General features: G+C 41.5%; 1 protein-coding gene across 1 annotated transcript; it reads left to right on the top strand.

The window, feature by feature from the left end:
- The first annotated feature begins 933 nt into the window (after positions 1-933).
- On the top strand, positions 934-11,632 carry LOC149304765 (phospholipase A2 inhibitor gamma subunit B-like). Its single transcript, XM_089479539.1, has 6 exons — positions 934-1,008; positions 2,526-2,647; positions 6,309-6,425; positions 8,217-8,366; positions 10,002-10,142; positions 11,345-11,632. Exons 2-6 carry the CDS (start codon positions 2,581-2,583, stop codon positions 11,563-11,565), a joined length of 696 nt encoding a protein of 231 aa, XP_089335665.1. The 5' UTR covers positions 934-1,008; positions 2,526-2,580; the 3' UTR covers positions 11,566-11,632.
- Positions 11,633-13,353: the final 1,721 nt, after the last annotated feature.

The following is a 13,353-nucleotide window of genomic DNA, read 5'->3' as shown; positions in this document are numbered from 1 at the left end:
AGATATTTCATTTTGTACACACATACAAAATACAGGTGGTCCAAAAATCCAATAAATAAATAAATAATCTGAAATCCAAAACGCTTTTGGTCCCAAGCATTTTGGATAAGGCATGTTCATCCTGCATTTTAAAAAAGGACAACAGAACATCAGTTCATTTCTCATTTAACAATTGCCATTACTCATTTTGCATAGGAAAAGATTTCACAATTAAATAGCATGTACAAGTTACACATTTTTTGTGTGTGGAATGAAACTGACAAAATGAAAATCTATTGTTGTTATTGTCTTAGTTGTTGCTACGTCACTGTACATGAAGTTTTACAGAACAATAACAAAGTCAGCCAGCCTTGCCAAAGGCCTACATCTCTCTCTTTCTCTCTCTCTCTCACGCACAAACACTCAAATCCACTACAACAGCAGAACTTGTTGTCTAAATACAAACATAAAAACCAGTGCAACACAATACACAACAAGCTAACAAATACAACCAAACTGAAATATAATAAAAATACACAATCATGTAAAACTAGATAAAACTAAACTAAAATCCCAAAAGCTTTGTGAAACAAACAATATTATTACTAGACACAATCAACTCAAATACTGAAGAGTAAATATCAATCCCATTGATCCAATAGATCTTCTATAGCTCAGCCTCCTGGCCAGACCTCTTTTTCCAATCTGTTTGAAATCTGGTGGATCCCATGTTCTGAAGGCACAATAACATGCCCAAGCCTTTCTTACTATTTGGTTGGAAACCACCAAAGTTTCAAACAGCAAAATATGAGATGTGTCTTCTTCTGAAATCAATGGTGAAGAAAAATCTGTGGGGTGCATTAGAACAAGTCAATTGTTTCTGCCTTAGTAGCTAGGGAAATGTAGTTCTGATGAAGAAGTGCATTTTAATTCTTTCGTTTTGACCCAGCAGTTCCTTGATGAGCTCCAGGGAACACGCAGGATTTGTCCTCCAACATCACATGCTAAATGTCAGAACAGCCAAGTGAGGTAAGTTAGATGGTGTCTGCATGGACCTGGATACTCTAGGAGCAGGCCAGAGTATTCTGGATCTGGAGATGTCTTGAGCTCCCTGTTACCTAGGGCCCTGTGTTCTGATGCCAGGCATCTGTTTGCATGTGCATCCCACTGTGTTGCCCGGCATGGCTGCTGTGGCAGTAAGTTGATCACCATAAGGCACCTAGCTTATTCACATTACTGAGAGCCTTATTCTAGCCTCAGATTGAGAGACTTGCCACTGCCGCACTGGGCGGCACAGTAGGGTGCGAGTGCAAAAAACCATTTGGAGTTGGAACAGGGCCTCAAACCACTATGCCACACTGGCTCATGGTGTGCTCCTGCTTTCTATATCATTAGTTCTTAGATGTGTGCATGAGAGAGTGCCTTTGTGAGGATATTGACTTCCTTCTGATCAGTAAATAAAACTAATTTTGACCTTGCACTCTGGAATTATATTTTTGGAACTGGTATACATAGGCTAGATTCCCGCTTCAGTTGCCCAAGCCTTCTTGCTGCTTTCAATTGAACTAATAAAATTATCCCATTGACTATTAATTGTGGGTGTCCTTCCGGGACCTTTGTATTTGGGTAACATCACTCACCTCTCTTCCCTCCATGACAGCTGTAGCAGTGGCACCATGGTGCTCAATGGTGTGCATGTCTGTGCATGTGTGTTTGTATATGTGGTGCAGGAATGGATCTCCATGTACACTATGTAGGGTCTTGGCTATTAGTAGTGCAAGATGAGTGACCTGGATTATTTCGATGCAGTACAGAGGAAACAGACTAGATTAGTCTCTCCTTCAACTCATTGCAGACTGTACCATCCTATCCTGATTAATGTGGAAGTAACTAGTAGTGCACCTCCAGTTCCCACCACTAAACTAAAGCAGAGAGGTCCGGTGCCACAGCTAACTGCAAATCCCACAATTTCATAGCAGTGGGTCATGGCAGTTAAGTCACACCGCTTTAAATCTGCAGAGTGGCAGCAGGGTTTCTTTGTCCAAACTTCACTGACAATCTTATAGTGTAAATATCCACATGCAGAGCTATGCCATGTGAGCACTAGACAACATTCATGCAGAACAACAACATTGCACAACACATCGCAATGACTAGGTGCCACTGTGCAGTGAACAATACATGAGGCACAACCACAGTTCAGAGTATAGGAGAAGCACAACCATAACGCAAAGTATAGGACACAGAACTGCCATGCCCAATTTAGGCTGCACAACCACAATGCACAACTTGCAAAGATAAGACACAGGTGAACACACTATCTGTGTAACTCCACTTTCAACACTGTCAGCTGAATGTGTCCATTGCACCATGTCAGGTTTATCCCTCTGCACTACTTCCACACTACCTGAATTCCGGTGTTTAATAACTAACCTTATTATTTATTATTATTTTAGGAATATGTCTCAAGAATTATTAATTATGTTTAAATGCTAATCTGGCGGGTACTTGCTTTCCAAATGTGCTTTCTTTGGATATCATTACAGGGCCTTTAAGACAGAGGTCCTGACTTAGGCCCTGACTTGTCACAGGGACAGATTTATGGCTTCACCATCACCATGCAGACTCCTTCTCAAACTCCTCCTGTTTTTAACATTACTAACAATAGGTAAGGAAGGAGTGTTTGTTCACTGGAAGTTTGTTTCACCTTGGATACCTTTAAAAAATATCTGACTTCATTTTACTGGTACAATTCTGTGTTGGGAATCATTAAATATTCAGTTGAGCCAGAGTGTTTGAATCAGTAGTTTGAATGTTGGTGTCTAGGAGACAGTGGTTCAAATCCCTCCTCAGCCATGGAAACCCATTAGGTGATCTTGGGCAATTCACACTCTCTTAGCCTCAGAGAAAGGCAATAGCAACCACACAGTCTTGGTAAGAAAACCCATGACAGGTTCACTTTAGGGTTGCCATAAACTGGAAACAACTTGAAGGCACACAACGGCAGCAAGAATTCAATTTGGTTTGCTTTTTCATAAGCATTTCATAAGCATTTTCCCAATTTCCCAAACATTTTGATACATCTGATAGAAAGAATGTAAGATTAAACCAAATAAAGAAGGAAAGGCAAAAAGAAATGGGTAGATTTGCCTTTCCCTTAGAGACCTTGCAATACCAGCTATACAAACAGTTGTGATGAATGGAAAGAAAAATGCACAATGACACCCTATATCCATATCTTTATTATAAGAACCAAAATGCACACAATACATGTTGCTTTTGAAGCTCCATTGGTGAAGAAGCCAATGGTAAGGCAAAGGTGTTTTAACAACCAGTGGAAGCCAGAGGAGCTCCGAAAGCCTACAACATGTTTTTTGTGCATTTAACACCTTTGTTTGATAAAGAAGCCAGTGGAGCTCCGAAAGCTTGCAACATGTATTCTGTGCATTTTGGTTGGTGCAATAAAGGTATGACTGTTTTGTGGATATGGATGTTATTATACTTTGCTATATGGCCAACCTGGCTACCCTGGACATGTTTTCTGGCTAAGGAACAATGTAATAGCACTGGAGACTAGGCTAGACGGTTCTTAAATCTGACCCTCACCCGTAGGTGAGAATGGTAAGAGCATTTTTTTGGATGTGATAGTTGAAACAAAAATACCATTTAGACACCTTCTGAGCCTATTGCAAAATATATGTACCCTACTTTGAACACATGTGCTTTTAGACGTCTTCCAGAGTGTTGGTGAGAAATAATGTTTACACAAAACAGTGTGGATATTTTAAATTGTAAAAGGATAAAAAGCATCTAACTGGGGGGAAAATATGTTTTAGCCTATTTGGAAACAATGCATAAATTAGTTGAATTGCACAAATAAATGCACAAATGAGGAAAAGTACATAAAACATAGGGCACATTATAGCATGGGGGGGAAAGCACAAAATCACTCAGTGTAACTTGAAAAAAAGAGAGAAAAGAAAAGGCAAATGAGATTTGGAGACACTCAATAAAATGAAGAGTATGTTTTTCACAATCATCTACTCCTGTACTACTCCAAGGATGTGAATATTTTCAACACCCAGCACTAGGAAATGAAAACTGCCAAGTGTGAACACTTCTATTGACATTTTAATTCCTCCTAATATACTTCCAATATAGTGTAGCAAAGTCAGGGTCATAGAATCATAGAATCATAGAATCATAGAATCGTAGAATCGTAGAGTTGGAAGAGACCACTAGGGCCATCCAGTCCAACCCCCTGCCATGCAGGAAATCCAACTCAAAGCATCCCTGACAGATGGCCATCCAGCCTCTGTTTAAAGACCTCCAAGGAAGGAGACTCTATCACCCTCCGAGGGAGTGCATTCCACTGCCGAACAGCCCTTACTGTCAGGAAGTTCCTCCTAATGTTCAGGTGGAATCTCTTTTCCTGTAGCTTGCATCCATTGTTCCGGGTCCTGTTCTCTGGAGCAGCAGAAAACAAGCTTGCTCCCTCCTCAATGTGACATCCTTTCAAATATTTAAACAGGGCTATCATATCACCTCTTAACCTTCTTTTCTCCAGGCTAAACATCCCCAGCTCCCTAAGCCGTTCCTCATAGGGCATGGTCTCCAGACCCTTCACCATTTTTGTCGCCCTCCTTTGGACACGCTCCAGTTTCTCAATGTCCTTTTTGAATTGTGGCGCCCAGAACTGGACACAATATTCTAGGTGGGGCCTGACCAAAGCAGAATACAGTGGCACTATTACTTCTCTTGATCTAGACACTATACTTCTATTGATGCAGCCTAAAATAGCATTGGCCTTTTTAGCTGCCGCATCACACTGTTCACTCATGTTCAACTTGTGGTCTACTTGGACTCCTAGATCCTTTTCACATGTAGTTTCATTCAGCCAGGTGTCACCCATCCTATATCTGTGCATTTTATTTTTCCGCCCTAAGTGCAATACCTTGCATTTCTCTGTGTTGAATTTCATTTTGTTAGCTTTGGCCCAGCTTTCTAGTCTATTCAGGTCATTTTGAATCTTGATCCTGTCCTCTGGGTCACTGGATTGAGATTTGAAAGATGGCTTGCTCATTTGCTGCAGCTCTTTGCTACATCGCTTACCACTAGATGGCAAGGTGGTCCTTTCTTTTGAAAGGGCCAGCTGGGCAGAGTCAGGCTGGTGTTACAGTTACAGTTCATGGCTATCTAAGTACTAGCATCTAGTTGTGGTCAGTGATATACTGGAGCATAGGCCTGCCGAATTGAAATGTTGGAATTTGTGTACCAGAAGCAATGGTGTCATATACCTTTCCCAACTTTTTAGTGATGGCAGTATCAAACTACTATAATCCTGCATTGAAAATACATTTGCAAAGTCTCATACTTCAATGCACAAACAAGGACGGGAATAAAATGCCAGGCAGGATTGGAAGGAACTCAGCAAAATCAAATGGAGAGATTTGCATATAAAACATACATATAGCAACAAAGCCTCATGTGCAGCAAGCCAGCAAACACTACTGAGCAAGCAATGCCTGATTGTGGTTGCCTTCAAGCCTCACAATTATGCCACTGTAACACCACTTTAACTGTTATGGTCCCATCCTATGGAATCCTGGGATTTATAATTTGGAGACGTCCTTGGAGTTCTTTAGTGGCACTATAGGGTTGTCAAAGATGAAGAGGGCTCCTACATCATTACTAGATGTGTAGAAGAAGGAATTTCAGCACCTGTTGAAATACTTTCTTCTACCTGACCCTTAAAGGTATGGGAGCCCTCTCCAGTTTTTATGCTGGCAACTCTATCTGGCAGAGAATCCTAAATATCCACTGAAAGTGTAAATTCTAGCATTTTATTAATTGGAGCCATGGTATAAGAACATTATAACTCTATAGTATGGCTGCACATGATGGCAAGGCACAGCTTTTGGGACCCTTTCACACTACTTAGTTCTACCACTCTGATTTTACTTTAATAGTAACATCCTGCAGAATTTGCAGTTTAAGGTGGAGTACTTAAAACTTTCTGCCAGAGAGCTTTAGTACTTCTCCAAATTACATACCCCAGCATTCCATAGGATGCAACCCTGGCAGTGAAAGGGAAATCAGTGTGCTATAAGGTCACACACATGAAACGGCAAATACCAGGATTCCATAGGAAACGGATAGGGAAGCCAAAATGGCATCAAAGTGCTATAATTCTGTAGTGTAAAAGGGCCTCTGGGGTTGTACAATGAGGCCTATCTGGTGATGTAGAAACCTGTGAGTTTTATCCATATAAATAAGGGCAATAATTTTTGCTTGTTTTGTTTCCTTCTTTCCTCCCTTTCTTCCTTCAGGTGTTTCTCTGGAGTGTGAAACATGTACCAGCGCATCTAAGAACTGCTCAGGCCCAATGGCAGTATGTGATGAAAAGAGCGAAACCTGCCTCGTCTCCTATGCTATGATCAGTTCCCGTGAGTTGATGGGTCATCTGCTAAATGAAGCAAATGCTTTGATCCCAGATTTGGAAAAGGCTTTTTATACATGTTGCACAGAAGCACATACCCCCAAACTCTCCTTATGTGCCAAGAACAGTCCCAATCATCCCTCTGCCATCCCATTTTTTCTGCTGCTTTTAGATGTCCCAGTTTCTCTCCTCCTCCTCCTCTTCCTCTCATTCCCCTCCTTGTTCTCAGTTGATTTCAATTGCTGTACACTGAGTTCAAAGTATGCTTGGGAACAGTAAACTGTGATAGCCTCTGTGTGTTCTTCCTCACTAATACCCTATTTTGACCATGCTCTATTGTTGCTTGGCCACCTGTGTTCTGCTTTTCATCTGCGAAAAGTTGGAGGGTATGGAGACAGTATTGACTGAGTTTTTGGACTCCTCCAGATATTCCATATAGGAACATAAGCTGTGTGTGTGTGTGTTTATCTGAATGGCAAGCTATGAGCAAGTATGGTTGGTACTTAATGAATAATGCTTAATGGGCCTGAACAGACAGGAGAAAATAAAACTGCTTTGGGTCACTTTGGAGGTATGCTGTTTAAATGACAAACACATCTTAAGAAGCCAGAAGCTGCACCAAAGCTCCACTCTAGTCCTTAGGATTGGAGCGTGGTTTTAGTGGGGCTTCCAGCCTCTTAGGATGCATGCAGCATTTAAACAGCATACCTCCAAAGTGACCCAAAGTAGCTTTATTTTGGCCTGTCTGTTCAGGCACTAGGTCTCAAATCGTGCCCCCAAAACCTCAGGACCTGAACCCATCCTGAACTGGCAACTCTAGTGTGTGCATGTGCTTGATCCACAAGTGAATTGCTACTCCTGAATCCTTTCAGAAGAGGCAAATCTGTTTGGCCAGAAAAAAAGTAACCTAAGGATCCTGGGACATGGTGGCTCAGTGGTTAAGATGCTGATCCTGATGACTGCAAGGTTGAAAGGTGTCAGTTACAGGTTCAATTGACATGTGATGGAGTGAGCTCCCACCACTAGTCCCCTGTCACTAGTCCCAGTTCCTGCCAACCTAGCAGTTTGAAAGCATGCAAATGCAAGTAGATAAATGGGTATCACTTCAATGGGAAGGTAACAGTGTTCGGTGCAGTCATGCTGTCCACATGGCCACCGGAGTCATCTTCGGACAACACTGGTTCCCTCGGCTTTGCAACGGAGATGGGCACTGCCCCTTAGAGTCAGTTATGACATTTACTAAACATTTCAATCATTTATTAGTGCTTAGACCAAAGGCTATTTGCATACAAGGTGTTAAGATACAATACGACACGTAGAAACAGCATAATAAAAGTACAGCCTACAATAAATTACATAATAATCTTGCATGTAAAAGATTTAAAATTCAATAAAACGATGGTTAAATGAGAGCATCCTCAGAGCAATGAACAGCAATACTGGCAATATATCTTGGCCAAATTTTCATTGCTACCAAGGCAAAAAGAGAAACCTTGTGAATTACCATAGAGTCAGTAGCAGACAAGAAATAATAATAATAATAATAATAATAATAATAATAATAATAATCTTTTCTAAAACAGTATTAGAATCTAAATATGGCAGACTAGATCCCAGAAACATGGCTCTAGGTTCAGAATATAATGAACAAGAAAACAAATAATGAGGTTATGTCTAGACATTTGTGTCAATGGGAAACCTTTACCTTTTTAAAAAAAGGATTCTGGAGGGATCAAAAGCTGCAGAATACTAGCTACTAAACACAACCTCTTCCTCCTCCTTTTCTCTTTCCACATAGCTGGAAACATAGAAGAAAAAACCGAGAAAGGTTGTGGAAGCATTTACAGGTGCACATTCCCTCCAATTTACTTCAATATGGGCTCAAAAGTCTACAGGTCACACTGGGTCTGTTGCATGGGAGAGGCTTGCAAATCTGTTACTGTTCATTGTAAGTATAAAGTTTCCTAATACCTCTCTTCTCATGCTCCCTCCCTCAGTCTTTCTTTTTCTTCATGCCCCATGGTCTTCTCCTCTGGATTTTTGGTAGCATGCCATGTTCTGGAGCGTTTGCCAGGGAAGAGTGCGACTCCACCGCCTGTAAACTTTAATTGGTGGAGGATTACAGTTTCAGTTCTATACAATTCCAGTTCTATATTTTGTGTCGACGTGACTCTGTCCCACAGCACTCCTGGACACATATTTTAAAATGTAACTTAACATCAGTTGGTAACTGGGCAAAATAGGTGTAAAGTTCAATACAGGAAAAGAGCATAAGTCTCACAACATGGTAGGAAATAAGGAGGGGGGGAAATGCAAGTGGGATTCATACTAACTTTGGAGGGTTCTGTGGGCCTGGATGGTCACTCCATTTGGAGAAAGGGCCCATTTGGATTTCAGAAAGTTAAGCCTCCCAAATCCCACAAAGCATGGTGGAATATGCTTCATGCCTGGAGAATGTCAAGGGCCATTTTTGCATCTTGGACTTCCCAAATCTGAGGAAGACTGGAGTGAAAATGGGGGTGTCGTCCCTCAAAGTCCTAAGGGCGTTTGTGTTCTTCCAACCTTTGAGAACTGCCCATCCCAGACTTGGTCATAATATTGCACCTCCAGTTGAACCCTTAGAGCCATATATAATCATAGAACCACAGAGTTGGAAAGGTCCTCATGGGCCACCAAGTTCAATCCCCTGCTCAATGCAAGAAATCCAACTACAGCATTGAGTAGGTAGCTCTCTAGCCTCTTTTGAAGATGTCCAGAGAAAGATATCCCAGGACCTCTTTAGGTCATTGGTTCCATTGCTGAACTGCTCTTATTGTCAAGAAGTTGCTTCTAATTTTCAGTTGAAATCTACCCTCCTGTGACTTAAAATCATTAGTAACAGAATGTCCTACCTTTTGGGGCACCAGAGAACAAACCTGCACCCTCTTCTCTGTGACAGCCCCTTAAATATTTCAAGAGTGCCATAAAGTTACCTTCTCTTCAAAAAGAAGGTGAAGGTTCTAACTAATAATATCTCCCACCAATACATCCTCTCCTCCTTCTGTTTTTTTCTTCACCTGCCTAAACAATAATAATCCATGCATCTTTTAGAACCAGACCAAAACAAGTGCAATGTGCTTGTCAGATGTTTTGGACTGAACTTTCCATAAGACCAGCTAGTATGACCTATGGGTGGCATGATGGGACATGTACTTTAACAATATCTAAAGGAAGGCAGGTTGCTTATCTCTTGCAATAAAATGCCAAGCATAGTCCTGTATGTTCCAAGAGCAACAGAAGCAGTAACAACGTCAGAGCTGCCCCCAGCAATACTGCCTCTGAACATGCCTCTAAATTCTATGGCTCTCTGAGTTTGTCAAACCTCCGTTTTAAAAGCACCCCCAAACCAAATGTACATGTTGCCACACTTTAACCCTAAAGACAGCCTGCTTCAACTTTGCACCTGCCAAATGTATTGAACTACACCTTCCCAACGGTCCTGGACTGAGACTTCCTGGGAGTTGCAGTCCAACACATTCGGAGGGCACTCTGTGCTGGAAGACTGACCAAAACAAATGGAACAACCCTTTCTTTTTATTTTCAGTACCACCACTGATGAGAACAAATAATGGATATCAGTGTCCTGGATGTTATGCACGGTCAGAATCCTGCACACCAGAGCCGGTGAATTGTACTGGATGGGATAAAAGTTGCTTTGAGATAGCTTCACATGCAGAATCCAGTAGTAAGTGATTTCGTACAGTATTGATATGCAATCTGTCTTGCTGCTCCCCCATTTCGTAAGTGGTCAGTACTGAGCTGGGGAATCAGAAGTCAGTTCCTCCATTTTCTTCTACAGTAGGAGTGGTTTTTCTCTGATGTAAAGTGAGCCATCCATCCCAGATGGTGGATCCTGAGTTATTTTGGCAATGATGCAGCAATGTAAGGAAGTGTGTGTATGTGAGTGAACAGACAGAGAGATCTAGAGCACACAGCTCCCAGGAAACTCTATTGCAAAAGTGTCATGAGTTACGACTGAATTGACATGGCACTAAACTGGTGTGAAGACTGCCCCCATTTCCCATCAATATCATTGCCACTCCTCTCTGTCTGTTCTACTCACCTTCCTCCTTACTTTACCATCCTTACTTTGTCTTTGTCTTATTCCTGAAGATGCCAGCCACAGATGCTGGGGAAACTTCAGGAATAAACTCTTCTCGAACATGGCCACATAGCCCAAAACCCCACAAAAAACTATGGATGCCGGCCATGCAAGCCTTCGACCTCAAATATGGTTATTTTTGCACAGGAAAGATTTTTCTGCACAGGTACAGGTATGCAATTTTCTGTGCAGAAGACTTGTTTCCTGGGCACACAATACTGTTGGCTGAAGATCTGATCTGAAACAAATTTGCATACAACTCTTTCGTGCAGGAAATAGCATTTTGTGACCAGAAAGCAGCATTTTTGTGGGCAGAATATTATTTTCTGTGCAGAAAATGCTATTTCTTGTACACAAGAAAATGCCGCACGTGATTTATGCACAGAATAAGTCCCGAGCTTGAAATAGTCTTCAAAAAGAAAGCTCACAGGGATTTCAGTTTTCATATCAATGGTGGAAAAATGCAGTTTACGGTTGCAGAAGACCTGCCCATGACCATTTTTGTAGATCTAAATAAATAAATGTACGTTTGCCCACCCCTGAATCTAGATGATGCAGCCTTGATGATCATTGGGATGGTGCCATCTGGGGCTTGTAACAAAACCTGGACAGCCACAGGTTCCCTACCCCTGCCCTGGCATCTTGTTGTGGTTTATTTCCACGAGACCCGATGCGGCAATGACACAGGTTCTTTCAAGCAAACCAGACTAGGGAGAACCTGCTGCTTGGATAGAGTTGCTCTTAATGATGATTCCCTTGTCCACCATCTTGTCTCCTATGTCCAGATGGAAGCCACATAGACAGAACAATGATGGGCTGCACGAATAGGTTTGTGTGTGCTACAATGGAGACAGAACGCAGCATTCTTTGGTACGGTAGCGGCAGTGTCCAGAAGGCCCAGTGTAAACCAATCTCTGACCACGGTTCTCGATCCACCAGCCTCTGCCTGACACTCATCTCTGCACTCCTGATGATGAAGTTTTTCTTGGATAAGGCACTAGCATAGCAGTACAGCTACACTAGATTCAATTAGGACTCCAAGGTGTATCTTCTCCATTTTAACAACATGCAGGTTGGCCTTCCAGATGAATCTGCACTGCTTTCCTCAGGGAAAAATAAACACCAAGCTTAAAAAAAAACCCTAGATCATGAAAGTGTGGTATTTTTCAGAACCATGAAACATTCTTTAGATGATGCTTGAAAAATAATTTTCAGAATTTACTTTTTAAACAAATGTTAATCTTTAATTTGAAAGGTAATTGACAGTTTTAAAGTCATTGGTGTATATTGTTAGTAGTTCCAAAGTAGTTAATGACTATTTTAGCTATATTATACTTTAACAGTAACTTTAAACAGTAACAGTAACAGGGGCTCTGCTTAATAATCTGTTGAATTGCTTCAAAAAATCAGAATACTACACAGTTTCCCTCCATGGTTAAAAAAACCCAACAACACCCTCCTCTCCCATTCGTCTTGTTACATCAACACTCACAACAGAACAAGAGATAAGACAGCAGCAAGAAGTTGGATGACGCTATAATGTAGGTGGCATAGGTCACAAAAGAAGTATGATTGAAGAGCCTGGAGGACTTTTCCTCTGTGCCTATCCTGTGGCAGTGGAGAAACAGTTTCCCCCATTTCATCTTAAGTCTGTCATCCAGAAGAGTTATTGCAAGTGGTGAGAAGCTTGCTGGAACCAGGACAAGAGAGACAAAGGCCCTGTCTGTTACGGGTCACGTAAAATGTCCTCTCCCTATTCCCACAAGATAAGTCTGGATGACACATGGCTCAAATCCAGTTCTGGTGTGAACTCTCTGGATGAAATTTAATAGAATCATAGAATCATACAATTATAGAGTTGGAAGAGACGTGTGAATGCTTTGATCTACCGCAGCCATAGTTTGTGCCAGGCCGGCACAAAATGCTGTTCTGTCCAGGCCCTTACTTTGCAACAATCTGAGCAAGCTGAGGACAAAGGGGGAAAGTGGGACATTGTAAATGTAGCTTTAAAAGCAAGATGAGGGAAGGTTGATGGGAACTGTTTCTGCCAGACTGGGACAGTTGTACAGTATATTCTCACCCCCATTGAAATTGCTTGATCACCTTGGTTTCACACTCCTATTTTCTTTGACCAACATTTGGTTGGGGCAGGGCAGCTAACCCAAAACCTTTTATGTAATGCACTTTGAATAGCTATTAAGGCAGTGACTCATCTCTCAGTGAGGCATTCCTGGAACTGAATCTCATCATCTTTGCTTTATTAGATAAAATATTGATGAGAAGAGGAAAATGGAATTAGAAGCCAATGTAAGATTTGATTAATGCTCGCATCACAAAGCCAGAGCCCAGGCAGAAGTGCACAGAGAAACAGCCTCCACATCTTATTCCCTTTCGTGCTGCAAAACTAAGCAGCCATGCTGCGTCCCACCCAGATACTCAGGAGTTTTCAACCCTTTATAGTGGTATCTCCTGAGGTTTGGTTCCATGATTCCCTGTGGATATCAAAATCCATGGATGTTAAAGTCCCATTAAATACAGTGGATAGTAAAATGGTATCCCTTATATAAAATGAAATCAAAAAAAGAAATCAAGGTTTCTTTATAATTTAAAAAAAAATATTTTCAAGCCATGAATGCTTGAATCCATGGATACAGAGGGCTGACTAAGTATTCCATTTTATGGACCACCAGTTGTATGGATTTTTCTTTCCTTTCGAAGAGGAAGAAATGTCAATGAAGTCTTCGTGAGTGGGCTGCCGTGTGATTGCAGATATTATAGTTATGAATTGACTGAA

This window comes from Sceloporus occidentalis, unplaced genomic scaffold (assembly GCF_023333645.1).
Source record: "Sceloporus occidentalis isolate IW3139 unplaced genomic scaffold, rSceOcc1.0.p SCAF_13, whole genome shotgun sequence".
NCBI lineage: Eukaryota > Metazoa > Chordata > Lepidosauria > Squamata > Phrynosomatidae > Sceloporus > Sceloporus occidentalis.
The sequence above is the reverse complement of the archived record's forward strand: the minus strand, read 5'-3'. Positions and strand labels throughout refer to the sequence as shown.